Raw genomic sequence first — 27,570 nt, 5'->3', positions numbered from 1 at the left:
GCCCAGGGCTTTAGATGCAAACCCCCAAAAGAAAACACACGTGTAGCATGAAGCCTTTTTTTTTCTTAGCTTGGTTTCTTTTAAAAAACAAACGTAAAAGGAACAAGAAAATCATTGCACCAGCATCCTAAGCCTCAAACTAATAAAAAACGAAAAACACAAACCCAAAACAAGTCCCCCACCCACACCCCCAAAGCAACAATAAACTTTACATCTCTTTGGCAACAATAACTTAAAATCATCCCATATCCATTCGCTCAGACAACAGCAGTTACAAAAATATTCCCTGTGCTGCCCTACCCCCCACGCCCCTCCCAGCTCCACCCCTTTCTGCACCTGCCAGGCAGGAGCCCCTGACATGGTGGAGGTGCAGCCCCCACTTCCCGTCGCAGCTGGGCCGGTGCGGGCAGTGCCCCGCAGGGGAGCTGGGTGCGGGGCCAGCCACGGGCACCTCTAGAACAGGTGTGGCTGGGCAGCCCCCCCGCCCCCCACCCCGGGCCTCCAGCCGTGGACTCAGACCCTGGACCCAGATGGGAGCTGGCCCAGACCACGTAGGGAGGGAGCCCCGGGGTAGTGGAGTCGCCCAGGGAAAACACAGCCACAGACTCTGAGGTAAGGGTGGCGGGGGACACAGCCCGGGGGGCCTCTTCCTGCTGAGCAGACCCAGAACCCGGCAGAAGGGGCAAAGGGGGCAGAGAGACGCCGTCCCAGCAGGCCTGTGCCCGTTCTCCCCCCGGGCGAGGACACAGCGCCCTGTCTTCACCGCAGGAGCTGGCAGGCGGGCATGCAAGGCCCCCAGCCGGGAGCAGGTCCTCGGGCCGCAGAAGCCAAGCAGCCCGTTGTAACGCAGGGCGGGGGTGGCGGGGGCTGCTGGGGGCAGGGGCTGCTCGGGCCTGAGGCTCTGGGCACCCCCAGCCGCTCGCCACCAACCCGAGCGGCCAGAGTAGTCCTGCCCCGCTCCTCCAGAGCGCCGCGCGGGTGCCGGGGTGCCGGGGTGCCGGGGTGCCGGACGCCGACCACCGTCCTCGCCGCTGCCTGGAGCGGGACCAGCAGGGGCTCAAGCCTCCTCACAGCTGCCCCCAGCACCTGCCACCGGGCCTGGCCAACAGGAGGTGCCGCGTGAGCATTTGCAGACACACTGCAGACAGCGGTCCCCGAGAGTCGCCTGCCGGGGTCCCCACCTGACCTCCGTCCCTTCCTGGGACCAGGTGACCCCTGGGGCTGCGGCCTGGCGCCTCCCCTGCAAGGGGCCTGCCCATGCGCCCGGTTGGGGCCGCACCGGGTCTCCTCCCACCGCGTCACCAGGCTCCAGACCCGACCCTCAGGCCCAGCAAAGCTCGGCCCTGCCCTCGCCCTCTTACGGGTGGGGAAACTGAGGCCCGGGCAGGAGCAGCCGGCCGCGGCACGAACCCCTCCTGGTGGCCGGCTGATCGCTCAGGGATCCTGCCCGGAGCCTCCAGGGAAGCCGCAGGGGGGCGGGCCCCGGCGGGGGGCTCGGATTCTGGCCGCAGGGGCTGCCCAGGCCCCGGGGAGCTGAGGCCAGGGAGGGCCGCTCGAGGTGGCGCCGCATCTCCACCGGGCGGGCCCAGCCCCGGGCGAGGCGGCACGGCGGCCGGACGCTCCGCGCCTCAGTTTCCCCGTCTGAAAACCGCGCTCGACCCGGAGACGAGAAATAACGAGCGCGGACCTCACCTCCCACGGGCCCGGCGTCCGAGTCCGAGACGTGCGTGATGGAGAAGCGCGACGCGGGCGCGGGCGACACGGTGAAGCGCGAGAACGGGCCGGGCGCCGCCGGCTTGGGGGGCGCGGCGGGCGGGGCGGCGGGCGGGGCGGCCTCCGGGACCGCGCCCCGCGGGAAGCCGTCTCCCCACGCCAGCCCGCCGCCTGCAAGCGGGCCGCACGTCACTGCCGTCGGGGACGTCACGGCCCCGCCCCGCCCCGCCCCGCCCCGCCCCGCCCGGCACGCCCCGCCCCTCGGCCGGCCCGCCTCCCCCCCTCCACGCCGCGCCCGGCAGACCCTGCCCGGTACGCCCCGCCCCTCACCCGACAAACCCCGCCCCCGCCCGGCACGCCCCGCCCCTCGCCCGGCACGCCCCGCCCCTCTCCACGCCCCGCCCGGCAGACCCCGCCCCTCGCCCAGCAGACCCCACCCCCGCCCGACACGCCCCGCCCACTCCCGGCAGGCCCCACCCCTCCTCGCCCCGCCCCTCGCCCGGCAGACCCCGCCCCCGCCCGACACGCCCCGCCCCTCTCCACGCCCCGCCCGACACGCCCCGCCCCTCGCCCCACAGACCCCACCCCCGCCCGACACGCCCCGCCCACTCCCGGCAGGCCCCACCCCTCCGCGCCCCGCCCCCGCCCGGCAGACCCCGCCCCCGCCCGACACGCCCCGCCCCTCTCCACGCCCCGCCCGACACGCCCCGCCCACTCCCGGCAGGCCCCACCCCTCCGCGCCCCGCCCCTCGCCCGGCAGACCCCGCCCCCGCCCGACACGCCCCGCCCCTCTCCACGCCCCGCCCGACACGCCCCGCCCACTCCCGGCAGGCCCCACCCCTCCGCGCCCCGCCCCCGCCCGGCACGCCCCGCCCCCAGCTCACCCTCTGCTGCCGCGGAGCCGTCGGGGGCGGTGTCGGCCCGCGGAGGCCGGGCGGGGGCGCCGGGGGCGTGCGGGCTGCCCGCCGGGAAGGCGGGGGGCGACTCCTTGGCGCCGGGGAAGGGCTCCCCGAGCTCCCGAGTGGGGCTCTCCTGCAGGGTCAGAGCGGCACGGGGCTGCAGCGGCCGGCGGGGGCGGGGCGTGCCGGGCGGGGGCGGGGCCGTGCCCGCCCCCCCCACCCCCCCCACCCCCCACCCCCCCCCAGCCCCGCCGCCCCGCAGAGCCCGGGGCGCCCGCCCACCTGGTCGAAGAGGTAGACGGTGACGTCGTCGAAGAAGGACACGGCTTTCTTCTTGCGCTCCAGGTCCTCGCAGAAGGCCTCGGACAGCAGGCTGGGCATCTTGAGCAGACTGCGCAGCTTGCGCGCGCCCTGGCTCTCGGCCACCACCACGGGCACCGGGGGCGCCTCCTCCTCGCTGTCCTCGCTGGGCTCCTGGATGCTGTAGCAGCGCAGCTCCTCGTCGGACTCGTCGCTGTCCTCGCTGTCCTCCTCCTCCTCCTCCGGCCGGCCCTCCGCGGCCGCGGGCAGTGCGGGCAAGGCCAAGCCGAGCGGGGTCCTGGGGGCGCCGGGGCCCCCCGTCCGTCCCTGCTGGGCCTCCTGGAGGTCAGGGCGGGGGCTCTCGGAGCTCAGCGGGACTGGGGTCAGCTGGAAAACCTTGGGGCGCCCGGGGCTGAGCCCTGGAGCCCAGGGAGGCTCCAGTCTGGGGCTCTCCGGGCAGGTGCTCTGCTCCGGAAACGCGTCCTCCGGCGGCAGCAGTCGCAGGGGCGGCACCTCCCTGGGGCCAGGGCCCTGTGTCCCCCCAGGCACCCCAGACTCAGGCGAGGGCTGTGCAGACTGCAGCCCAGGGCTCTCCAGATCCAGTTCTAGCCTGGAGGCCAGGGCACCTCCTCCCTTCTCCGGGGGGCCCGAACTGGCCTCGGGATCTGTGTCGAGGTCCGAAAAGTAGGCTGAGTCACGGTAGGGGTTCTTCTCCCCAAAGCCGCCGAGGGAGGTGGGGAGCTGAGTCTTGGGCCCGGGGCTCTCACCCTCGGAGACCAGCTCCCCAAAGGCCTCGGGCTCACACGGCTCGTGTGCCTCCTTGAGCACGAACTCCGGGGACTCATAGTTCTCCGTGTCATAGCCACTGTCCAGAGCTCGGGGCTGCCCGCCGGGAGTGCCAGTGACCGACGGGCTGAAGACCTCGCAGCCACCGCCATCGCTGGCAGAAGATGGGATATCCAGGGAGTCTACGGAGTCAGGGGTCCCCACCTGCTTCTGCAGGGAGCAGAAGGCCGGCGTCACATCCAGCTTCCCCGCAGGTGGGCCATCGCTGGACAAGTCCGTGAAGACGCCGGAAGTGGCCTCTGTTGTGTCCTCATCCTCTCTGACTGGCGCCTCCAGCCCAGGGGAACCAGTGCGGCTCTCTGGGCTCGGGGCTACCTCAGGGGCAGTCTCCCAGCTGCCAGCAGGCAGGGGCAAGGCAGGCAGGGTGGCGAGGGCACCAGCCTCCTCGGCAGGCAGCAGGGCTCCCTCTTGGGATGGGGCTGGGATGGAGGGAAGGGGTCGCTGAGCTCTGCTGGAGCCCTCGGCCTCCTCAGCAAGCCTGGGCTCTGTCTGGGGGCTGTCACCCCAGCCCACAGCCCCCTGTGTCCAGGACGAGGTCACCAGGCAGGTGGCAGGTGCCAGGCCCCCAGCAGGACACAGATGAGGGGGGCCAAGGCAGCGGCCTAGCTCCAGGCCAGAGGAGGCCCCCTGCAGCCTGAGGAGAGGCTCTCTGGCGTCCTCCAGGGCCAGGGGGCGTGCCAGCTCAGGGACAGCCTGTAGGGCGTGTTCTGCGCCCAGGCAACAGCCCATGCAGCCCCCCACACATCCCGGGGCCCAGGGGCCTGGTGCTCGGCTGCCACTGTTGTTATTGGCGGACACGTTGGAACTCCAGTGCCTGAGCTGGGCGGCCCTGCATGCCTCGGCCTCCCCCACCTCCTCCCCACCCGGGGACGGCCGAGCCCCAGAGCTTCCCGAGGGGGACGTGCCCAATGGGTCCTCCAAGAAGGGTGGGCAGAAGGCAGCCGCGCCCCAGTCGGTGTCCTCCTCCCCAGGCTGTGCCAACCCGAGGGTCCCCGGTGATGGCGAGCCCAGCGGGCAGGGCGGGTCTCGGGCATGGCTCCCCCGCCCATAGTAGTCACAGTGGCCCCAGGACCCCTCAGCGGGCGGCTCGTGGCCCAACAGCGGCTCCATGGCCAACGAGGCGGCAGTGCTGCCCTCTGAGTCATTGTCCTGGTCACCGGCGTCGGGGAGCAGGTCCGCGGCGAGGGGGCTGGGGGTGCAGCCAGCGCAGTCAGGCTCGTGGCCGGCGGCGGGTGTGGGCTCCTCCAGCCGGATGAAGTACTCGCTACCCAGTGAGGGGCTGTGCGCACTGAGCACGGGCACCACGCCGGGGGGCGCGCCGTCAGGGGCACAGAGCTCCAGGCGCGAGGCGCGGCCGGGGCTCCCCGCACCCCCGGGCGGGGGGAATGCCTCGGCGCCGCGGCCCGCTTCCCACTTGTACTCGAAGTTGAGGCCGCGGCTGGTCTCGGTCACGGTCAGCACGTCATCCCCATCCGCGTGGAAGCCGTCGCCCGCGAACTGTTCCAGCAGCGGGAAGGACGAGGTGGCCGCGAGCTCGCCCGCGCCCCCCAGAGCCAGGCCGGCCAGCCCGGGGCCCCCGCCACCCCCACCCGGCCGCAGGGAGCGCCAGCGCTGCTCAAACTCCTCCTCCGCCTCAGTGGCGCCCTTGGCGCAGAGGTACGACAGCAGCAGGTGCACCTCCTCGGCCGTGGGCCGCTGCTCAGGCTGCAGCCAACAGAACTGCATCACCTCGTACCTGCGCGGAGGGAGGCCCAGGGCTCAGGCCCTGCCCGCGCGCCCGCCCACCTGCTGCCCCAGGGCACCGCCAGCCTGGACGCCAGTCCCCGCCGGGACGAGTGGAGCGGCCCTCTGCACCAAGGTCTGGGGCCTCTCCTCCTACCCAGAATCCCCCAAGGACAGGGAAGAGAGCCTCCAGCTCACTCCCAGACACCCCAACTCTCCCAAAGTGGTGGGCACAGGGCTCTCCCCTTAGTTCGCCCCCACCCTGGCCGCAGGTGCGTTTGTGTTTTGGGTAAAGAGACCACTTGGGCCGTGGGCACAGGACAGGGCCCAGAGGTCAGTGCTGGGCAGAGGGGGAGCTGGCGTGAGCTGGAAACCCAGGCCGTCAGACTCGGTCTCGCCCCTCCGGCTGGGGACGCTCCACCCAGCCTGGCATCCCAGGGTCCTCACCAGCGGTCAGACAGAGTCAGCTGCAGCTGGGGCTTGGGAAGCTTGAGCTGCTGCTCCCGGACAGCGTAAGCCAGCACCTGCCGGTCTGAGTGGTGCGGGTAGGGCTGCGCACCCAGCTCGAAGAGCTCCCAGATGGTCACGCCCAGGGACCTGCGGAGACGACGGCCCTCAGAGGGGGCTGGCGTGGCTGCCCGGGGTCTCAGAGCCTCGGCCACCACAGGGCAGCTCCTGTCATCCCGCCAGCATCCTACGGACGCCCCTCCCAAAGGGTAGCACGGTCCTTGGGTAAACTGGCAGGATGCACGACCCGGCCAGGCCCAAGGCGGCGCCCAGGTCACCCAGGCAAATAAAAGCCACGCCGGCCTTTCCCCAAACCCAAGTCCATTCACTTGTCGATCTGTTCACTGCCGCGGTGAAGGCTGGACACTGCACCAGGGGTTGGAGCGACCCGGTGAGGCTCCTGGTGCTAGGGGCCCGGTGATGGCAGAGGGGGGGTCTAGGTCCACAACACGCATGGGCCCAGGGAGTGGGCAGGGGCGGCCGCAGCCTCCAGGGCTGGGAAATGGCACCTGGGTTCCTTCCGTGGTCCTTCCCCCAGCTTCCAGGCCCAGGCTGACCCCAGAGACCCAGAGCATAAGGAACAGAGAAGTCGGGCGGCCCGAAGCAGAGCCACCCAGAGGACCCCAGTCAGGATGGGCCGGCAGGGGACAGGGGTGCAGTGCTGATGCACTAGGGGAAACGCCCCGGGGTGCTCAGGAAGGGGGGGGTCCATGGGTCCAGGCTCTGAGCACTCAATGGGAGCAGAGGGAGGCCAGACAGGCCCCGGGAGCTACAGGCTGGCAGGGTGCAAGGGAGAGGTGGAGAAGGAAGAGGGGACCACTGTGCCAGAGCCTCTGGCAGCTGCAGTCCCAGGTCTGCGTGCCCCTCTGTGCCCCGCCCGGTGCCGGGTGCTCAGGGAGGAGGGGGGCTCCAGACTACAGACAGGAGAGCCCGGCCTGCTCGCAGACAGCGGGGGCCACGCTGAGGCCCCGTCTCAGTCCCGGTGGCCTCCCCACCTGAACGTGTGCTCGGGCCTGGGGTCTGTGGGTGTCCGTGGATCTGGGAGGGGCAGGACCGTGGGCTACAGGTGGCCCAGCAGCCCCGCCAGCTCCCCGGGGGGCCATGGAGAGGTGAGGTGGGCAGATGAGCAGGTCATCCCACGTCTCTGCCCCCTGGAACCCGGCAGGCCCCGCGTCCTGGCCGGACACGCACCCACACACCAGGGCCTGGCGGCCTCGGGGTCTCCCTAGGCGTGTCCTCCAGCGCCGCCGACCCCCCACTCACCACACGTTGCTGGCCTTGGTCTGGTCCACCACCAGCAGGTTGCAGTGAACCTCGTCCACCAGCTCGGGTGCGATCCAGCGCAGTGGCACCCACAGCTGGTCGGCGGTCACGAAGTAGTCCTCCTGCGGCGCAGGGGCGGCGTTACCCGGGGGCGCCGGGCGGCTGGCCCTGCCCCCCACGCGGCCCCGCGCTCTTACTCTGTATTTGCCGTGGGACAGGCCGTAGTCGCCGATCTTCACCGTCAGGTCAGCCGCAAGCAGGCAGTTCCTCAGGGCCAGGTCGCTAGAGGGCGGGAGGGTGTGGGTCAGCGGCAGGGCCCGTGGGGGGCAGCGGGGCCGCGGGGCGGGCCGCGTGTCCCCGAGGCCTTGTCGCTCACGAGCGGGTGGGAAGGGGCATCTGAGAGGCAGCCTGTCCCCCCAGCTGCCCCGAGCCCCCTCCCTGGCCCAGCACTGGGCGCCCCGGGGGCCCACGGGGACGGGCCGCACACGCTACACCACAGACAAGGAAAATGAGGCCCAGGGAGGGCGGGAGCACGCACGGGGGCCCGGACGGCCCTGCTGGAGCCCCTCCCTCCTGACCCCTGCTGTTGTCCTGGCTTCCGACCCCCTGCCCACTGAGCCACCCCTCGGGAGCCAGCCAGCCAGGGACACCGCAGGCTTTCTTCCCGCCCGCTCCACCCTCCCCCTCGGCAACCGGCACCCTGGGGTCTGAGCAGCCCAGGGCATCCGGGCCGGCCCTGCTCACACGGGGCTGGGCCCCTCCTGGCCCAGGACAGGGTAGGGGTAGGAGTGCCCCCCTGGAGCACGGCGGGCCCAGGGCTGCGGACCTCCCCCCAACCTGCTCGGGGGCCACAGGGTGTGGGGGGCATGGGCCCCTACGGCAAAGGTGGGGTCAGCGCACATCCACCGGGGGCCACAGACGGGCCCGCGCCTGTGGGGCGTGCGGGTGCTTGGGCCCCCTGGGTGGGCCCGGCGGGCAGGTCGGGAGGCTGGCAGCTGCCCTCTTCAACAAAATCACTGATGCTGGAGTTGCATGTGTCATCACTCAGCACCAGGATATTGTTGGGGAGGACGGCCCGTGCGGCGTCCGGGGCCGGTGGGCCGTTTGTCCATCGCCACTTCTTCTGGCACGTCCCCCTGGGCTGGGCACCCTGGTCCATCTTTCTGACTTCCAGGGCCAGGGTGGGAAGCAGAACAGAGCCATCCCTCCCCCGGGGCCTAGGGATCCAGAGGCCAGCAAGGGCCAGTGTGGGGCCACCCCAGGGACGGTGGATGGGCCTTGGGCCCTGCCTGTGCTCGCCCGGGCCAGCCTGACATCCTGCAGAAGCAGGTCCCCACCCCGCGCCCCGTCTGTCTGGTCTTCATTAAAGCACCATGGTCCCTAAAGGCTGAATAAAGATGGACCAGCTGAGCCTCACACAGCCCCAAGACGGGAACCCAGGGCCCCTCGGCGCGAGGGCAAGAGCCGCCCTGAGCCCCACGGGGACGCCCGGAGAGCCGGCACCCTGCCCCGCCCTCACCTGTGCACGTAGTTGTTGCGATGCAGGTGTAGGACCCCACAGGCCACCTCACAGGCCATGCGCTGCAGGGTCAGGGGGTCAGGCGCCATGGACTCTGCCACCCGGCAGCTCCGCAGATACCCCTTGAGGTCCCCCTGCCAAGAAAGGCGGCACCGTCATGCGCCGATCGGGGCGGGCACCCCGGCCAGCCCCCCAGGCGCCCCTCCCCCCCAGGGCCTGGTGGCCGCACAGCCATCCCACAGCCACGAGGTCTGCCCCAGTGGCCTGCTCGCGGGAGGACAACCCCACGGGTGGAGGGCCCGGGGCCACAGGAGCATGCCCCGTGTACCGCCCTGGGGCCCATGTGCTCGCCACCTCACTGCTGGCCCAGGGCAGACGACCCGAGCATCAGCGGGCACAGCCTTGACCTGCGGACACCGCCCGGCTCCAGCAAGGGCCCAGCCGCTGGGGAAGCCGGAGGTCACAGCTACGGCCCAGAGTCGTCCAGAAACCAGACTGGCAGACGGGGCGGGGGGAGGGGGGGGGGGAGCCTGCAGCACGCCTGGAGCCACGGGGGGCGAGGGCAGCCAAGGTCACGCCCTGGGAGGAACATGGGCCACGTGAGGCCCAGGACGCAGAGGTGAGGGCTTGCAGGAAAGCGTCCTAACTGAGCGGGACAGGCGGCGGGGCCCAGACGCAGCGGGACGTGGTGGGCATGCGCCCCGGCCTGCTCAGGGAGCAGGGGATGGAGGCGGGAGCGGCCACTCACCATGGGGCAGAACTCCATCACCAGCAGGTAGGGCGTCACCTCCGCGCACTGGGCCAGGCACTGGAGCAGGTTGCTGTGCTGCAGGGCCCTGCAGGAGCCAACAGGCTGCCCCCCTGACTCGAACTCAGGCCAGGAGGGGGCGGGCGGGCGGGGAGGGGGGCTGGCTCTGCAGGGGTAGGGGAGGAGCAGGGACAGCACAGAGCTTGCCTTTGTTCACAGGGCCCCGTGCCCGGCAGCCCCCGCCTGCCACCGCCCGGCCCCAGGTGCCACCCACCTGTAGGGCTGAGCCTCCTCCAGGAACTGCATCTGCTCCTGCACGCTGGCGCTCGCCTTCAGCTCCTTCACCACCACCTGGGTGCTGCTGATGCCCGAGTTCACCTCCCCGAGGAACACCTGTGGGGGCAGGCGTCACGGCGGCCCTGTCCTTCCTCGCTCCCCCCGAGCCCCGACCTGGAAGCCTTGCTTTACTCATCTGCAGAAGGGGCTCTGGGCCCCTCCTGGGGGAACCCTCCCGGCTGTAACATCCTCCCTTTCGTGCTCATCCCAAGGCCCCGGCTGTTCCGGCTCTCTCTGGGGGTCCGCAGGGAGGAAGTGGGGATCCCCAGGCTGGGGATCGGGGAGCAGCCAGGACCAAGACCCCGCGCCGCCCCCAACCCGGCGCTCCCAGGGCGCCTCCCAGCATCTGACACCAGGACTTGCCCGGAAGGGACGCCCCCGGGAGGGGGTCTCCATCCTGCCCCTGTGCCTGCCGGGCAGGAGACTGGCCCCCGGCGTCAGCGCGCACCAGCCCGCCCCTGGGGTCAGCCACTCACCTTCCCGAACCAGCCGTGGCCAACCTCCTCCAGGTACAGGAGGCTGTGGCGGCCTAGGTCCGTGGACTTGAGCAGCTGCACTGTAACAGGGCAGGGGGCTCAGGAACCCCGGCTCGGGCTGTCAGCGCCCCCATCTGCCCTTCCCGGGGCTGCCCACTCAGCACCTGCCCTCAGCCCCCCAGCGCCGGGGCCACAGCTGGGGGGCTGCCATCAGGAGCAGGATGCCTGCTGCCCAGGAGAGCTGTGGACCTGCGAGCTGCATCCGGGCATCTTTCTGGATGGGTCTGGGAAGGCTGGTCCCCAAACTACAGGGACAAGCCGCAAAGACAGCAGGGCCTGGAGCCAAGACCAGTGCGTGGGCAATGCCAGGCAGGCGGGATGGCCGGGGCCAAGCCCATGGGGAGGAGGGCCCTGGAGCCGCCCGTCCCCTCACCCCTGCCGCAGGCTGGCATTCCAGCACCAGGCACACCAAAGGCTCCTTTGTTGGGGGCTGCTTGGCACAGCCGTGCACGGAACACACTGGGCCCATTCTCCTGCAGCCTCGCTGGGTGAGGTCAGCAGGGAGGAAGGGTCAGCGGGGGCCCTGGAGGATGGGCCACGGCTGCCGAGCCCACTCACACCCTGTCCCCCGAGGGATTCCCCGAATTCTGCTCCCACGCCAACCGCCCTGAGGGCCCAGGGGACAGGGCTGGGCCGAGGATGCCAGGAGAGCCCCGGGGATGGGGGGCGGCTCCCAGGGAACACGGACCTTGACGCTAAGCAGAATTTAGGGTGGGGAGGGTCCCACTGGGGCTCGAGCCTCGGGGGTCCTCCCCCTGCACTGTCTTCCTCCATTTACAGTCTCAACAGGTGGCACCTGCTACTCGGGTTTTCAGCCTTGACCTCCGGGGGGGGCTGCCCCCCGACATCACCTCCCCAGACACGGGGTATCCTGCAGATCTGAGACATGGACTATGGAAATGGAGAAAGCAAGCAATCGCTGCTCTCTCTGGTCTCTGCTCCCACCCTCAGGGACAGCCCCCCGAGCGGGGGGAGAAGCCACGTCTCAAAGATCCTTCGAGGTCCCAGACACTGTGTGCATGTGACAGGCCCGGGCTGGGGGTAGGTGACCCCTGGCTCCCCACCAGCCACAGTGTCCAGGCCAGCACAGCTGAGAGAGCCCCGGGGCCATCCAGGAAGGCCAGGGGAGCGTCCTACAGCAGGGGGCCTACCCTCTGGAGTTTGCGGGGGGCACATGCCTCTGAGCCTCAGCCCTGGCTCCTGCCTAACCGGTGACCTCTCCTCCAGGAGACACGGACTGGAGGGTGGGCTGTGACACCCATGGAAACCCGGGCCCTAGGGCCGGCAGCTGGGGGCCCACAGGGTTGCTCTGAGGACTCAGCACCTTGGGGGTCCCCAGCCCTCAAAGAAGTCTGGGCTTCACAGTGGGCAGCCTCGTGGTCATGGGCCTGCCAAGGCCTGGAACAGAACAGGGATGGGCCTGCTCATCACCCCTCAGGGCCTGACACCCTTTCCTCGTGCCCCTGGAGGAGCGGAGGGTGGTGGGCACGGCCCTGCCTCGGAGCCCGCAGGGACTGAGGTCAAGCTGCCTCGGAGGTGGGGGTCAGCGCGGGACCTCCCCCTACAGACCCGGACACGACCAGTGGTGCCCACAGCACCAGCCTCAGGCAGATGGGTTTGAAGCCCAGCTTGGATGTTGACCTCTAACCTTTCCAGCCTGAACTCACATCTGTCCTGTGGGTGCTCGCCCTGGGGGGGACCCCAGGACGGGGAACTAACGGGACACAGGGCAAGGGGGCCACGGAAGAGGCCCTGCTGCTCCTGCCCCCACCCCAAGGCCTGAGTGAAAGGCCCATTCACGAGCCCGCCCACGGAGGGGCCCCGACAAGCCCCTCCTCCCTGAGTAGGTGGGCCCTGCCCACTGGGCACAATGGGGCCCATGTCCCTGCTGGCCTCAGGGGGTCGTGTGGGGGCAGCCATCCTGGGACAGCCGGGGAGCCCCTCCTCCCAGCACACGGGTAGCCCATCGCAGGACCAGGCCCACAGCTTCCTCGCCCCTGTGGCCCGAGCTGCCCCTCTGCACAGCAGCCCCCGGGGGGCGGGCAGGAGGCCGACCCAAGCCTGTCCGCGGTGCCCCAGGTCCCACCAGAAGGGGGCACCTACCAGCCCTCTCCTGCCTCTCCCCTCCTGAGCCCAGAGGCCAGGCTGGACCCCGGAGTCACACGGGTGCGCACCACCCGGCCTCTCCGGGGGGGGCCACTCACCTGAGCGCCCCGGCTGCTTGGCCATGGGCAGGGAGACCTCGGTGAGTGGCAGGACGTACACGTCTGGCCCGTTCTGAGCCCCTGTCGCAGGGGACCCCTGTGCCGAGAAGCCCGCGGCGTACTCCTCCCCCTCGGCATTCTCAAACTCCTGCGGCGGTAGGTGGGCGCCCGCTGGCAGTGACTCCAGGGCTCCGGGGACGGGGGGCAGGGCAGGGGCAAGGGGTGCAGGCCAGGCTCGGCAAGCACCGAGCTCTCCGCTCCTTCTGGAGCCGGAGGTGGAGCAGGCTGGGGGCCTGACCAAGGTGGGGCACCTGCCAGCTCCCCCCACCTTCCCAGTCCTCGGGCAGGGAACTCCCCCACTCCCCCCAGCTGCCCGGGCACTAGGGGACCAGACAGCTTTGTTTTGTGTTGGCCGGAGGGGAGGGTGATTCTCCTCCCAGAGGCCTGGGGGGGGCCTCAAGCATGGGTGCCCGGAGCCCCAGGCCGGCTGCCCCTGCCCATCCGGTTGGTCAGCCCCCCAACCCTCTTTGCGCCCCCACTCCCCCCAGCAGCCTGTGATCCCAACTTCGAGGTCAGGGCTGGGGAGCAGGGACAGGGGCCCCGTCAGCCTGCCCACCCTGCCCCTTCCACAAGCTGCATTCCTGAGGGCCCGGAACAGGGAGCCCACCCCCCAGGCTGCAGGCCTAGGCCAGGCTCCCTGCCACCTTCTGCAGCCACCTGCCTGCGGGCCGCCCTGGACCTCGACCCAGGAGGGCCTTCCTCTGTTCCGGGGGCTCCTGAAGAGCCTGGCCCAGCCGTGGCAGCCTGGGTGGGGAGCGGGGGGCCCTACCTGGCCGGCCTGCTATTTGGAAATGCAGCTGCTGCACCTGTCGGTGGAGAAGCCCCTCCCCCGGGTCCAGAGCGCACTCCAGAGCAGAGCCAGAGGCTCAGGAATCCCCTCCTACAGAAACAAGAGCAGCTCCCACCCCTGGAGCCCACAAGCCCACTGCCCAGGTGGGTAGACTGAGGCCCAGAGCACAGCCCCTATGTGGGCAGGTGGCTGGACCGGCAGCCAGGCGGCCTAGGTTCTTCCTTTGGCCCTTCGTGCCCCCGGGGACCCTCCTTCGTCCCCGAAGCCCACTGCAGGCAACCCTAGTCCTGGTACCGACCCAGAGAGGACAGAGCCTGGGGACAGCAGGAAGCATCCCCTGCGATGCCTCCCCTTCCCAGGGCCCATGAGCCCTCCCTGGGGGCCCTGGGGTACCCACTGCAGCCCCATCCACCCCCCAGCACGCCTGGCCCCAGCCCCCGGCCCATACCTGACGGTGCCGCCTGGCAGCCCGCCGGATGGTGCCAGCAGAGCAAGCGATCACGTAGGACAGCGTGAGCATCGCTGCCTGGCCCCTGCTCCCAGCAAGCTCCATGGGGGTGCCCAGCCCCGGGCCCCCAGAGACCAGGCAAGAGTCCCCGTGCAGGCAGGCCCACCCACCGAGGCGCACTGGGGCCGGAATGTTCTGGGCACCATGTTCCCCAGGAAGTGAGGAGGGCACGGGTGGGAGGGGCCGAGGCTGGCCTTTGTTTGGGGCCTTGTTCCCACCGTGCCCTGGGGAGGGGCTGACCTCTATGGGCTCCCCACCCCACCCCCACGGCCTCACGGCTCCAGGATCCTGCCCAGAGTGCTGCGAGGTGACGCAGGACAGGCAGACGGCCTCCCCAGGACCGGCCGAGGGAGCGCAGGCAGGGGCACGGACCCCGCAGCTGCCAGGGCACAGCCCGGCCACAGGGGCACTGGGGGACCCGGGAGGGCGGCTGGGTGAAAGGCACCTCCTCATCCTCGCCGGACAGGTGCACAGCCCCCCGCGGGGCCTCCTGCGCCACGGCCTACGTGGCAGGGGTGCTGTCTCTCTAAACGGGGGCGTCGCGGCTGCGGTGCGGGCCGCTTAGCGGGGACGTGCATGGCCGGTCCCCTCTTAAAGCCGCCAGGCCTGGGAACTGCCTCCAGCCCAGGCGGCCGGGGTAGGGGCCTCCGGTCAGGGTTCTGGGTGGTTCTGGGCGGGCAGCTCCTCCGCCTGGTCCTCCCTCCCCGAGCAGCTCCCCGGGGAGCCCCCGGCCACTCTCCGGGCCTCGGCGCTGACTCCGGCCCAGGCTCCCTGGAAGCGACCCTGGGGGCGGCCTTCGAGAGGCCAGGGCCGTGCGTCTGGCTGACGCTCCATGAACAGCAGCGCTGGCTACTGCCGCGCGGTCGCCCCGATCTCCGGCACCCAGCCCCTCCCTGTGGGGGCCCGGGGGCCCCAAGGACTGCGATTCCAGCTGGCCGGGGGGTCCTGGTGCGCGGGAAGCGTGTGCGGGCGGCTGTGGTTTCTCATTGCTGGGTCCCACGATCAGGGCTTGAGGGGCCGGGGGCACTTCCTCCCTGGGAAGCCAGGGGCCCCTGGGGAAGCGAGTCCCCTCCCACGGTGCTCGGGACCCCCACGGCCGCCCGCGAGGCCCCTCCTCACTGTCCCAGGGCGCCCAACCTGCGCACGGCGCTGAGGCCGGGCCCCGAGCCGGGATCCCACAGCACGGGGCCGGGCCCACACGGGGCACCCAAAGTGTGGGAGGTAGTGGGCGGGGGTCCCCAAAAGCCTGCAGGCCCCTCCCGTCGGTGGACCCAGGGAGGCTGTGGGGTCCCAGGTCTGCGTGGCCTGCAGGTGACCCCAGGAGGGAGGGAAGCCCATGCTGCGTGGGCACAAGAGGGCCCGGCCCTTGGGATCCCGTCCACCCGCCTCGGACCCCCCAGCCCTCACCTTGAACCCGATGCCGCCCTTCTTACAACACAGACAGGCCAGCATGAGGGCGATGACAGTGAAGAGCCCGGAGAAGGACACGGCCACCACAGCCAGGGAGGACGACCAGGAGAGCTCGCTGAGGGGGGCGCCGTCTGCCGAGGGAGAGGGGGTTATAGGGGCAGCTCGCCCGGCCCCACACCCCTGCCACCCCGGCCTCCCGGCCCCCTGCCCCCCGCCCCGGGCCCGCCACACCTGCCACCCACAGGCTCCGCAGGTGCACACGCGGCCACCGCCGCCCGGACCCGCAGTTCCCGGAATGGCCACGGGGCGCCGCTCTGGCCTCAGTCCGAGGACGCGGAGCAGCGGCTGATGGGGCACTGACACGCCCGCCCGTGAGACCCGGTCACCCGCCTGCCCTCCCGGCGCCGCCCCAAGGCCAGTCATCCCGCCCGAGCCGTGAGGATCCCAGAGGCGCCCGGAGCGAGGCACCCGCCAGGCTCTGCGGCGGGGTTGGAGCCGAGGCGGGGGGCGGGGGACCCCAGGGCCCCGGAGGGTGCACCGCGGGCCTCCTGCACCCGGCCTGGCGTCCCCAAGGCCCCCTGATGCTGCTTGTCCCGGGAGCAGCAGGGACCCCCAGGGCCGCACCCGGCCCACCTGGCGCCTCGGCCCTGAGCGTCACCAGGTGTGGGGACGTGGGTGCCGGGAGAGCGCCACTCCCCGGACACAGAGGATCGCCCCCACAGCCCCGAGACACAGGCAGGCACCCCGGCCTGCCCCCAACCTGTCACGCCGACCCCCCCTGCCCCCCGTGGCCGACCCCTCAAGACCCCGTCACCCGATGCAACAGCCGGCCACACCAGGTGCGTCCGTGCGGGTCACCCCTGGTCTCGGCAAGGCCTTAGGGGACCCAAAGCCCCCGAGGTGACCCCGGGCCTGCTCCCCCACACAGGAGGGAACGGCGTCCCGGCGAGAGCGAGGAGCCTGAGGCGGCACAGCTGCCCTCCTGCGCCCACATGGGCACCCCGGGCCGCGGGCTGACGGGCTATCTGGGGGGCTGACTGGGGGGCTGCCCAGAGGCCGCGGGAACCCGAGGGCAAGCACCGGGCACCTGCCGGGTCCCTGGGCCCCACCCTCGCCCACAGGGCCAGGGGACTGGGGGGCAAGGGCGGCAGGGACAGCCGCGACCCGAGCCCAGGGGGCCCAAGGCAGAGACCTCCCAGCGCCTCCACAGCCCCGTCCACGCAGCGTCCCCTGGGAGGAGCCCCGGCCCCGCACCCGGGGAGCAGCCAGCGCCCTGGGGGTCACCCACGGGGGCCCGTGCGTCCCCGCTCCCCCCCCACTGGGCAGGTCTTCTGGCCGCTGGCCCTTGAGGAGGGCAGTAGGCACGGTGGCCACGCACCCGGGACCGCACCCCCAGCGCTGCCCCCGGGACCCCGCGCCGAGGAGCCGTCCCGCCCAGTCACCCTCCCCCGTGTGCTCAGGGCCCCTTGCGGGATGCGAAGGGAGCTGGGTGCGGGAAGCAGGGGGCCCAGCGCAGAGCGGAACCGGCGCCGGCCCTCCCTGAGAGGGAGACGTGACCGCGTCTTCATCAGGAGGGGGTGGGACTGGCTGTCACACGTCCGGGTGGCCCCCACGCCCTCTCCAAGCCCCTGTCCCAGTCCTGTGACCCTGTGGGGGATGACGCTCCACACAGGGCCAGGGAGCAAAACAGAGCCGGGGAGGGCGTGGGCCGGAGCGGACCCCACGCGAGGACGTGGCCACCACGAAGCGCACACGGTGCCGCGGGAAGACGCGGGAGGCCAGGCGCAGAAGGAAAGGCCCAGGGCCAGGCCGGCGGCGGGAGCCAGGGAGGCACGTCACCAGGTTTCCACGCGGAGCACGACGCTGAGGCAACGAGCAGTGGAGGACCGGGCCCCGGGGACCTCGGTTCGAGCCCCGCGGCGGGCTCTGCTCCGAGGGGAGTCTGCTTCCCCCCTCCCTCTGCTTCCCCTGCTTGTATCACTCTCAAATAAATAAATAAAATCTTTTTAAGAAAAAATAAAAGCAACAGAGGAAATCAAATATATCGATGGATTTGCCTCCATAAACACGTATGTTCCACAAAAGCCCCAAATCAGGGACGCCCGGGAGGCTCAGCGGTGGAGCGTGTGCCTGTGTCTCTGCCTTTCTCTGTGTCTCTCATGAATAAATAAATAAAATCTAAAAAAACCACACTTGGCCTCATCCATAATCAAAACAGCGCAACCCAAAAGGCCACGTCCTCTTCCAGGCCTGGGGGGCGATCTCGGCCGCAGCCTGCGCTCCAGCCCTGCCGCCGGTCTCCCCGGCCTGCACCCGGCAGCATCAGGAAAGCGGGAAAGCCGTCCTCACGGCCCCCCTGGGGGACCGGCCCCCTCATTGGCCAAGTGATCCCTCGTCTGGGAATTTAAACCATGAGCCTAACCCAGAGGGCACGGGAAGCCAGAACCGAGGCGAACCCAGGACTGAGCGCGTCACCACCGCAGACAGAAGAGATGTTCGTTGAGGTGATGTTTTTAGGACAAAAAGAGCCCGAACAGTCCACAAAAGAGGGAAGGATTAAAAAAAGAAAAAATCAGTACATCTGCAAAGGAAGCCTTACACAGCAAACCGAAGACGGCGTTCCCAAAGAGGAAAGCTCGCCGCCACGCTACGGAGACGCTGCGAGGCCACGAGGACACGTCGGGGCGCCAGGCGTCAGTCATGTCACGGTGGAGTCGGCCGGGACCCCCTCTCTTCGCCCCCCACTCCTCGCACACTCGCACGCGCTCCCTCCAAATAAAACTCCAAGAAAACCCAAACCTCGCAGAGTTCACTTCAGTTACACCTGCACTAAGTGGAACCCGAGGCGGGACCGCAACCGCTCATAAATCCAGGTCCCGGGGACGTCAAGGGACGAAGAAAGACCAAACCACCCCCAAGAAAGCCCTCAACGCATGGACGGCGCCTGTCGGGCAGCAAAGCAGCGGCCTCCGTTCCCGCCATCTGCGCCTCGTGGCCCCAACGAGCACGCAGCGCCTCCGGTCACACGTGCGTAAGCCACGTCACCGTCCCCGCGCTCGATGCCATCAGGAGCCCAGGGCCTCAGCATCACCCATCCATCCCCCGCCGGGAGCCACCTGCCGAGGGCAGCCAGGTGTCCCCGGGGACACGACGGGGACCCAGAAGGAAGCGGGGAGACGGCACAGCAAGCCAGAGCTCAGCGGGCCCAGCTGGGCCGTGTCTGCAGCAGGCGGAGCCGCATCCTGGGCCATGGGGCAGACCCCCCAGGCCTCCCCGTCGGCCCCACCCCGCGGTCCCCACCTGGACCCTCCTCGCCACCCCCAGGTGGGCCCTTCCCTCGGGTGGACCCGTTCCCTGGACCCGTGCCCGCCCACCCACTCCCGGAACCGCACAGCCAGCTGCCCCTGCACCCCTGTCACCTCTCCCCACGGGTGACCCCACCCAGGCCCGGACGGCCACCAGCATAGCCAGGACCCTGCCAACTCCGGGGGTCTGGGGTGTCTAGGCCCTCCCTCCGCAGCACATCTCCAAAAGCAGCGCCCACCAACGCCCCCTCCGGGCCGTCCACGCAGACCCCCTTGCCCACAGGCCGGCCCTTCCCCTCACTGTCCCTGCAGCCTGAGGGGACATGGCTGGGGGCCTGCGACACACAGCACTCCGGAACGACTTGGGCAGAGCGAGGGCAGAGCAGTCAAGCCCTCCAGCCCCGCGGCCCCGTGCCTCTGTTTCCCCAGCGTCCCCCAGGGCCACAGCCTGCTGTCCCACCCGGCAGCTGCTCTGAAGCATACGCGAGGCCTCTGACCCACCAAGACGGTCACAAATCGTTTAATGAGAAGTGAGTGTGGCGAGGACGCGGAGAGCGGGAAGCCCGTCCCGGCCAGTGACCCCGAGGGAAAGTGGGGGCTCCTCTGGACATCGCCATGCACCACCCCCCCCAGTGTGGACCGTCTGCGGCAAACGGGGGTGGCGCCAGGGGCCGGGGGTGGGACGGGGCTGCAGGTGGCCCACTGTGTCTTTACGGGGTGAGGAGAATGTTCCGGAACTAGACGGGGTGGTTGCATGACATGTCAACCCACTAAGCGCTGGGCGTTGCTCACTTTGACAGGTCACTCTGTTCTGTGCGTTTCACCTCAATTTTTTTTTAATTTTTATTTATTTATGATAGAGAGAGAGAGAGAGAGAGGCAGAGACACAGGCAGAGGGAGAAGCAGGCTCCATGCACCGGGAGCCCGACGTGGGACTCGATCCCGGGTCTCCAGGATCGCGCCCTGGGCCAAAGGCAGGCGCCAAACCGCTGCGCCACCCAGTGATCCCCGCGTTTCACCTCAATTTAAGAAAGTGTTCAGGGTGCACTGGCACGGCGGCCTGGCCCCCAGAGCTCCCAGCCCCCCGCCCCCCGCTGCTCACACCACGGGGAGCTCACTCCACGGGTCAGCAACCCGGCCTCAGGGCCTCGGGGCCTCAGGCTCCAGGGTGACCGCAGGGGACGTCTGCTGCCCCACGTCCCCCGAACCTCAGAGGCCACCTGATGAACGAGAGGGCAGAGCAGGGCTGAGAGCAGGGCCCTAAGGCGTCTGTGAGCCGGAACGAACCTGCCCACACGCGTGGGCTCCGACACGCGGGCTCCGGACCCCCAACCCCAGCCTCCCACAGCAAAGCCACCCCCGCAGGACACATCCCCGCCCCACAGCTGGCACTGCACCCAGAACCGTCACGGACCGCTGCCAGGCTCAGCTGACCAGAGCCAGGTGGGGGAAACTGAGGCACACCCTCCCCCCTCAGAACCGGGCTCTGGGCCGGGGTGCAGCCAGACCCGACCTCCACCCCCCAGCAGATGAGAGAGGCCCACGGGGCGTCCGGCTGGGGTGGCTGTGCCCCGCTGCCCCCACTCCAGAACCTTCCAAACCTCTCAGCCCCGAGGCCCGGTCGAGGGCACCGCCCGCCGCATGAGGACAGAGGGCACGGGAGGCGCTGAGAGGGCAGGGGGTGTGCGGGGAGCGGGCGACAGGGAGGGCGCACCCCGAAGACGGAGGGTGGGGCTGAGAGGCCAAGGCCCGGCCTCCTCCAACACAGGGAAGCACGCGTGTCCCAGGCCCGGGTGCCAGCGTGCCCCGCCCCCACCCCGGTGACCACGCCGCTCAGCAGCCCCGGGGTGCTGCCCCCGCAGGGTGCGCAGGGCGCACTGGGGCCAAGGGGCTCACCCAGGAGGACCCCTTCCCGGACCCCGGGCCCCTGACCCGCCAAGGGTGGCCTGGCAGCTGGCGTGCGGTGCGCCCCCTTCCTGCCGTCCGTGTGGGTCACCGCTGAGGCCCCACACAGAGCCTACGGGGGGCACCCTCGGGCCCTGGCTCCCCAGGGGCAGGACAGCACCAAGGGGGCCTGGGGGAGGGGAACACACCCACTCGCACTCACACATGTTCACGCTCCCACTCGCACACACCTGCGCACGTTTCCACAGCACGGACAGACGCTCGGGGGCGTAGGCCTGGTGGTCTGGGGGGGCCCGGCCGAGACCAGCTGAGCAGCCGCCCTGGCCCTGCCCCGCGTCAGGCCAGCTTGTCACAAACACGGGGATAGAAGGAAGTTCCGCAATCTCCACACTGTCCAGTGACACGTGAGAAGGCCCAGGCCAGGGTGCCACCGCCGACCCCACAGAGCCCCCCACACAGCGTGGGGCCCACCCGCATGGCCGGTCCCGGGGTGGGGGGCCTGGGGGGTGGGAGTGACAACGGGGAGCACGGGGGCTGCCTCTACCTTCCACACGGTCTCCCCTGCACGGACGGCCCCCCCACGGGCCCCCAGCCTCGCCCACCTGGCCCTCCGAGGCACACGCGCCCACGGCCCCCACGCCCCCCACGCCCCCTGGCCTGTGGGAGACACCTCGGGAAGACAGGCCTGTTTGTTCACCCAGGGACCCTGCCTTGACACACGCTGGGCACCAGGTCCCGGGGCAGCTGAGCAGGACGGAGAAGTCCATCTCCAGCACGGCTGGGGCGGGGGACGCGGGGGACAGCAGCTTGGTAGACAGAGGCCCAGGGCCACCAGGCTCGGACGCCCCGCCGCCCTTGGCTCCACGTCTCTGCCTGGACACCATGCAGGGCACTATTGGGGGGCGGCCGGCTGGGGGCGGGGGCAGTGGGGGCACTGCCGGGCCAGCTGCGGCCTTCGCCAGGGGCAGGAGCACGCCCGTGGGCCTGGGAAAGGAGCCCAGACCCCGCAGGCCCGGAGCAGGCCCCGCCAGGGGACAGGACAGCCCCCTCCCAGGCTACGCAGCTTTGAGCAGGATCGTTCCTCCAGGCGTCCCCGCGGCGACCAGGAGCTGCGGCTTGGGGGTGCCAGCCTGCCACCAGCAGGGCTCAGGCACGTCCCCAGGATGAACTAGGCGGCCCAAATGCCCCACAACCAGCTTTGTGGGAAAAAGGAAAAAGGAAAAAGGAAAGGGGGGAGGTCTCCATGGGCGGCGTTTGCCAGCTCCTGGGGCGCAGCCTCCACTGCAGCCCGATGGCCACCAGCGCCACGTCACCGAGCGCAGGGTCGGGAAGGATGGGCGGCTGGCGCCAGCACACTCCGCGGCCACACAGCACCGGGAGAGCAAATGTGAGCCACGACACACGCGTGGGACCGAGGCTCCGGGTTCCAGGGTACAGACATGCCACCCCAAAAGGACGGGGGAGGAGAGGCCCAGAGGGGCATCACGGAAGGAACCGCCACACGGGCGACGCCGCGGGGGAAGGGGGACGGCATCTGCGCCCCAGCACGGCCACCGCGGGAGGGCAGACGCGGGCCCCGGGAGGGGCTGCCCACGGCGGCCACCGCCGCTGCCCCGGGGCCCGAGCTGCTCCTGCTGTTCTCGGAGCAAAGCCCCACGAGCCAGCCAATCAGGGGACACGAGGAAGGCCCCGTGTCACACGATTTGCTGCTATGACGTGACCTCGTGAGGCGACCCTGTACATGCACGCGAGGTGCGGGGGGAGAAGGGAGGGGGACCGGCAGGCTCGTGGGCTTGGTCCTGGGGGACGAAGGCGGGGACAGCTGCACATGCCCAGAGGCCAGTAAACACTGGAGCCCACCCTGTAAAGGGAGGAGTCCTCTGCAGGGTGGGTTGCGTCACGTGACACAGTTAGAGACCTGGGGGACAGAAGGCGACGGCAGTCCACCGTGGGGCCGGGGAACGCACAGCGCCGTGTCACCAGGGAACACGGCCAGCGGCGCGAGCCAGGACGCCTCGGGCAGGCCCACCGGCGCGGGCCGCGTGAGTCTGAGCAAGAGCAGCCGGGCGCACTGGGAACTGCCTCCCATGGGGTCGAATCCCGCCTTCCTGGGGGGGTCTCCCCAGGGGCTCGCTCAGCACAGCCCCCACCTGCCGCCACCCCCGCGGCTCCATGGCCCCAGGCATACGGCCTCCGCAGCAGTCACCGCGGGGCCTGCAGGTAAACCTGCCCGGTGCCCCCAGCCGGGGCCCCAAGCCGGCAGGGCCCCCCAGGACTGGCTGCAGGGCCTGCAGGGCTGCTGCAATCGGAACCCCAGGGCCCCTGTGCCAAATCACGAAGGATCGGAGAGTGACGGGAGCAGGGGTGAAGCCCCGTGGGGCCTCCCCAGGCCGGGCCCCCTGCGAGGACTCCTCGGATGTAGGACGGGGTTCTCGGCCCTGGGCCGCTGCAGGGGAGGCCTGGGCAGAGTCTGGGGCCAGCTCCCACCTCCCTGCTGCTGGCCCGGCTCACGGGGACCCCACCGCCTCACCCCCATGCCATGACAGGTGAGTGGCCCTGAGGTGGGACCAGCAGGGCACCAGCCCTGCCCGTTCCTGTCCTGCCACTTCCTCCGCCAGGGCCCGGCCCTCGTGACGACAAGCCGCCGCCCCGGGCACCGCGTCCTCCCAGGAACCCCCCCCCCCCGCCGTACCCGGCTCAGGCGGTGCTCCCATGTGCTCCGGCTGGCGGTCCCACCCAGGGTGGCCTCGGGAGACCCCCACCCCGCTCAGGGCACCAGGGGCCCGGCCCCAGGGCTCGGCGGCCGCGGCCCACACAGGCCGCCTGGGAACTGGCTCGGCCGCGGCCCTGCCCCGGCTTCCTCTGCCGCTTCCTCTGCCGGGGCGGGGAGGCAAGGCCGCGTCCTGCTGGCGCCCGGTCCTGCACGAGGGGCGGGCGGTGGACGCGCAGGTCCCCAGGCCGCCGCACCTGCCTCCCTCCCTTTCTTCTGAAGCCTCCCCCGGGTGGGCACGGGCGCCGCATCTACAGGGCACCGCAGGCCGCGGAGGGCGGGGGCGGCTGGGAGCCCCGGGGGCCGCCTGAGCGAGTCAGGAGCCCAAGTGCCTACCACAGGGTGGCGGGGAAGGCCACACTCAAAAGCCAGGGGCACCACTGCGCCTAGTTCAAGGTCACCGAAGGCTGGGGAGCCGGTCAGGCCTCGGAGGGACTGGGGTCCAGCCCCAGTGCGGGCCCTGCCCCATGGACTCTCCCACGGCGGGTGGGGGGATGGGCAGCCAGAGGGTCAAGAGGCCACACACGGGGCCACCTCGCCCAGGAGACACCCTCCGCCCCCAAGGAGGTAACGACATATTTTATTTTATTTATTTTTTATTTTTTAATTTTTTAAAGATTTTATTTATTCATGATAGAGAGAGAGAGGCAGAGACACAGGCAGAGGCAGAAGCAGGCTCCATGCAGGGAGCCCGACGCGGGACCTGATCCCAAGACCTCAGGATCAGGCCCTGGCTGAAGGCAGACGCGAAACCGCTGAGCCACTCAGGGATCCCCGGTAACCACATATTTTAAACAACGGGTTCTGCCCCAGGTGTACGCACCAGGCACCTGTGTGTGCTCAGCTGTGTGAAGAGCACGTGTGCAGGTGTGCACACGCCGGGGTCACCCCTATGCATGTGTGCACGTGAGAGGTGCCGGTGTGTGTGAGCACGTGTTTACAGTGTCCGTGAGAGGCGTACAAACATTTACTAACATTTCTGGGGACATGTGTGTGCACGTGTGTGTGCATGCGTGTGAGCGTACCTGCTGGTGTGGGAGCAGGGTCCCGGGGGGAGGAAAGGCAGAGGCTGGCTCCCTGGAGAAGGTGCCCGAAGCAAAGCCCCCCGCGCCCCCCACCCGGGGGCCGCCCTTCCCGGGCGCGAGGAAGGGTGGCGGCGCTGGCCGCAGGGTGGGTCCCTGGCGCCCCAGCCAGGCCGCAGAGCAGAGGCCACCAGGTTCAAGAACTGCGGCCGCCGTGCACTTGCCGCCAGGGAGAGGGCTCCCCACCTGCCCCCCAGTGCCCCCCAGGCAGGCCTCTCCCCGGAGGGAACATGAGGTGAGCACCCAGGCAGGACGGGAGCCAAGGGGCTGGGGGAAGGGGCAGGGGCGCCGGGTCTGCGCAGTGTCCCTGACCTCCAGGTCCCCCAGCCGGTCAGCCGGCACCCTACGGGCCGGGGACTCGCTGTGTTCGGTGGGTCAGGGACCCGCAGCAGCTCCAGCGAGGCCTGGACCTGCCAGCCACTGACCGAGGCCCCCCCAGGCCCCACCCGCCCAGTCTCCTGCCTTGGGACCCCCCAGTCCCCCAGGGCCATCCCGTCCCAACTGCTCCCGACCCAGCATGTGGCACCCCCGGCACCCCTCAGGCCTTGTCCAGCCGGTCTCCCCAGGGTGAGGGGTCACCTGCGCCAAGCCGAGTCTCGGGAGCTTGAGGGATCAGCCCAAGGCCACACAGCCCCGAGGGCATGAGGAAATCCCCCACAGCCACCCATACCGTGGGAGAAAGCACTGGACCCCACAAGTGGCAGCCCACCCCGAGAGCACGCGTGCAGGCCTGCCCCCTCACGCACCCCAGTCCCACCCACACATGAGAGCTGGTGGCGGCCCCGCAGGGCGCTGGTTTGGGCAAGGGCTCCCCAGCCCCGGGCCCCCCTGGAACCCGTACTCACAGCCTGAGCCTCAAGCTCAGTCCCCTTCTCAACACAACTGCCACCGTCCCTGCTGCACCCCCCGCGGCAACCTCCAGGGAATCCCAGGAAGCACACGTGGCCTGCGGGTGACTTGGTGAAGGTGCGGCCTGGGCCCGGCCTCCCCGTCCACCCTGGAGGGGGAGCCACAGGGACAGACTCCCAGGTGGCCGAGGGCGCGGGTGTTCCCTGCCCCCTGGGCTTGCTGGCCCGAGCAAGGCGCCCCAGCCCTCCACACACAAGCAGCCCTCAGAAGGAACCCCCCTCCACTCTGGGGACAGAGGAACGCCACGGAGCCACCGTGGGCTCACCGCCACCCTCTCCAAACAGCATCTTTGTTCACGGAGCGCCAAGCTTCCCCAGCACTCCACCGCACGAGGGCCGGGGGCGGGGGGGGGACAGGCCCTGCTGTCCCATTTTTACCGATGAGAAGACAGCGCCAGAGACACTCCACGGGGCCGGGCATCTAGCGGGAGGCCAGGGGGCCCTGCCTCGCCCACGTGGGGGCCGGCACGGAGCCCTGCACCCCAGCCATCACCCACTGCCGCCATCCAGGGCTGCCGAGGGGACCTCCCCCTGCCCTCCTGAAGACAACTTTCCCTGTACGTCGTTAAACTGACACGTTATAATTACGACGATCGCAGCTGTTTACGCAAACACTTGCAAGCCCCGCAAAGCTCTGGTCCTCGGAAGTGGGGGCAGGGTCTGGTGCCAGGACACACCGAGCGTAGGGACGTGGCGGCCGAACCCCACACAGGGCAGCTCGGGCGCCACAGAGCGGGGAGAGGCGGGGGAGGGCAGGGGAGGGGGTGGTGATCCCAGGGCCAGTCCTGGCACATGTGCCCACGCATCCCCGACCCTGCCGGCAGCTCCACGGCCGCAGTCCTGGGGTCGGCCCCCCACCTCCCGGCCCGCAGGCTGCGGGGACCAGTGGCCGGAGCCGCCCGGAGGGCTGTGCCTAGGCTGGCGGGGCCTGGGGTTGCTGCCACCCAGACGCTGGGCCGTCCGCGGGTGACATCGAGCTCCCGAGCCCTGGGGGCCGATGGCCTGGGAAGGCTTTGCTGAGGGATTGACACCCACACCCTAAACCCAGCAGACAGACCTCACGTCAGCTCCCTTCCCCCAGGAGCAGATGCCTTCAGATGGGGCTGTGCCCAGGGGACGCCGCGCATGGCCGCACACGCCGGCCCGGCTCCAGGCGGGAGACCCAGGAGAGCCTGTCACATGTGCCTGGCTTTGTTTTGGCTGCACTGGCCTGTGCCCGAGCTCCAGTGACATGTGGGTGGGACTCTGGCCCCTGGGCCAGGGCTCCAGGACAGGGATTTCTCTCCCACTCGGACCAAGGAGGGCTGGAGCTGGTGACATAGAGGCAAGGAAGCCTACCCCCTCCCGGGGACGGACGCGGGCCTCCTGCTGTCCCAGGCCCCGTGCCCCCTGCGCCCCCCGCGGTACCCACCCCTCCAGGATGCCAGCAGCCATGAGTAAACAGGCGGCCGGTGCCAGCTGCCCGGCAAGGTGAGAGCCCGGGCCCCGGGGCCTCGCAGCCAGCTACGCTGTGCCCCCCAGGCCGGCCACCTGGACCTCCCCCGGCCATGCAGGGGGCCTGGGCACCACGGGGCTCCACCTCCCGAGCCTCTGCCCGGTGGGCTCTGTCCTGCGGGAGGCCGCTGCTCCCAGCTCCCGGTGCAGGCTGCTGGGCCGCCGGGCAGGGCTCCCCGGAACCGGCTCTGGGCAGCGAGAGAGGCTCCCACGGTGAGACCACGGACGGGCAAGGGGCCACGGAGGCCTGGGCCCCAAAGGTGACACTCCCACCCTCCCAGGGGACCCTCGCCCCTGGCCACCTCCTCCCCTGGACACCTGGGCCCGATGCGGGCCCTCCTGCCCCAGTTACCTGTGCCCGAGGCATCCCCAGAGACGCGGCCGGCCCTCCGCGCCCACCCCTGCCAGGTGCCAGCCCCGCGGCCTGCCCGCCTGCCCGCCGCCGGGGCCCTCCCGCCAGCAGCTCCTTCTGCGGCTGGGCTCAGGGTGCCCAAAGGGTTAATTTCCATGCAAAAGAGGAAACCGTGGCTCAGGAAGGCACCATGTCCGCAGTGGGGGGCTGGGGGCGCAGCCGGTCGGCGGCAGCAGGGCCAGGGACTCCCCGCCGGACTCACCGGGGTCGAAGTGCGAGCTGAAGGCGAAGCTGGGGTTGAAGAAGGACGACGACATGGCCAGGGCCGGCGGCGCGGGCACCCCGGCTGGCGCTCGCTCAGGACGCCCGGGGCCCCGGCCCGCGCCGCGCCAT

At 70.5% G+C, this 27,570-nt stretch overlaps 1 protein-coding gene and 1 non-coding gene across 2 annotated transcripts; both read right to left on the bottom strand.

The window, feature by feature from the left end:
• Positions 1–43: 43 nt before the first annotated feature.
• Positions 44–27,570, bottom strand: AATK (apoptosis associated tyrosine kinase). Its single transcript, XM_038546351.1, has 14 exons — positions 27,440–27,570; positions 15,359–15,492; positions 12,594–12,741; positions 10,330–10,409; positions 9,792–9,910; positions 9,518–9,605; positions 8,770–8,903; positions 7,448–7,532; positions 7,251–7,372; positions 5,928–6,077; positions 2,895–5,493; positions 2,598–2,745; positions 1,693–1,884; positions 44–1,098 (listed from the first exon to the last, which is right to left on the bottom strand). The coding sequence occupies exons 1-14, from the start codon at positions 27,492–27,494 to the stop codon at positions 1,058–1,060; spliced, it is 4,095 nt and encodes a 1,364-aa protein (XP_038402279.1). The 5' UTR covers positions 27,495–27,570; the 3' UTR covers positions 44–1,057.
• MIR338 (microRNA mir-338) lies at positions 8,255–8,313 on the bottom strand. The gene has a single exon (NR_049389.1). It is a non-coding gene; the product is annotated as a microRNA mir-338 (primary transcript).

Source organism: Canis lupus, chromosome 9, assembly GCF_011100685.1.
Source record: "Canis lupus familiaris isolate Mischka breed German Shepherd chromosome 9, alternate assembly UU_Cfam_GSD_1.0, whole genome shotgun sequence".
Lineage (NCBI taxonomy): Eukaryota > Metazoa > Chordata > Mammalia > Carnivora > Canidae > Canis > Canis lupus.
This window is presented reverse-complemented; position numbering and strand designations above follow the sequence as displayed.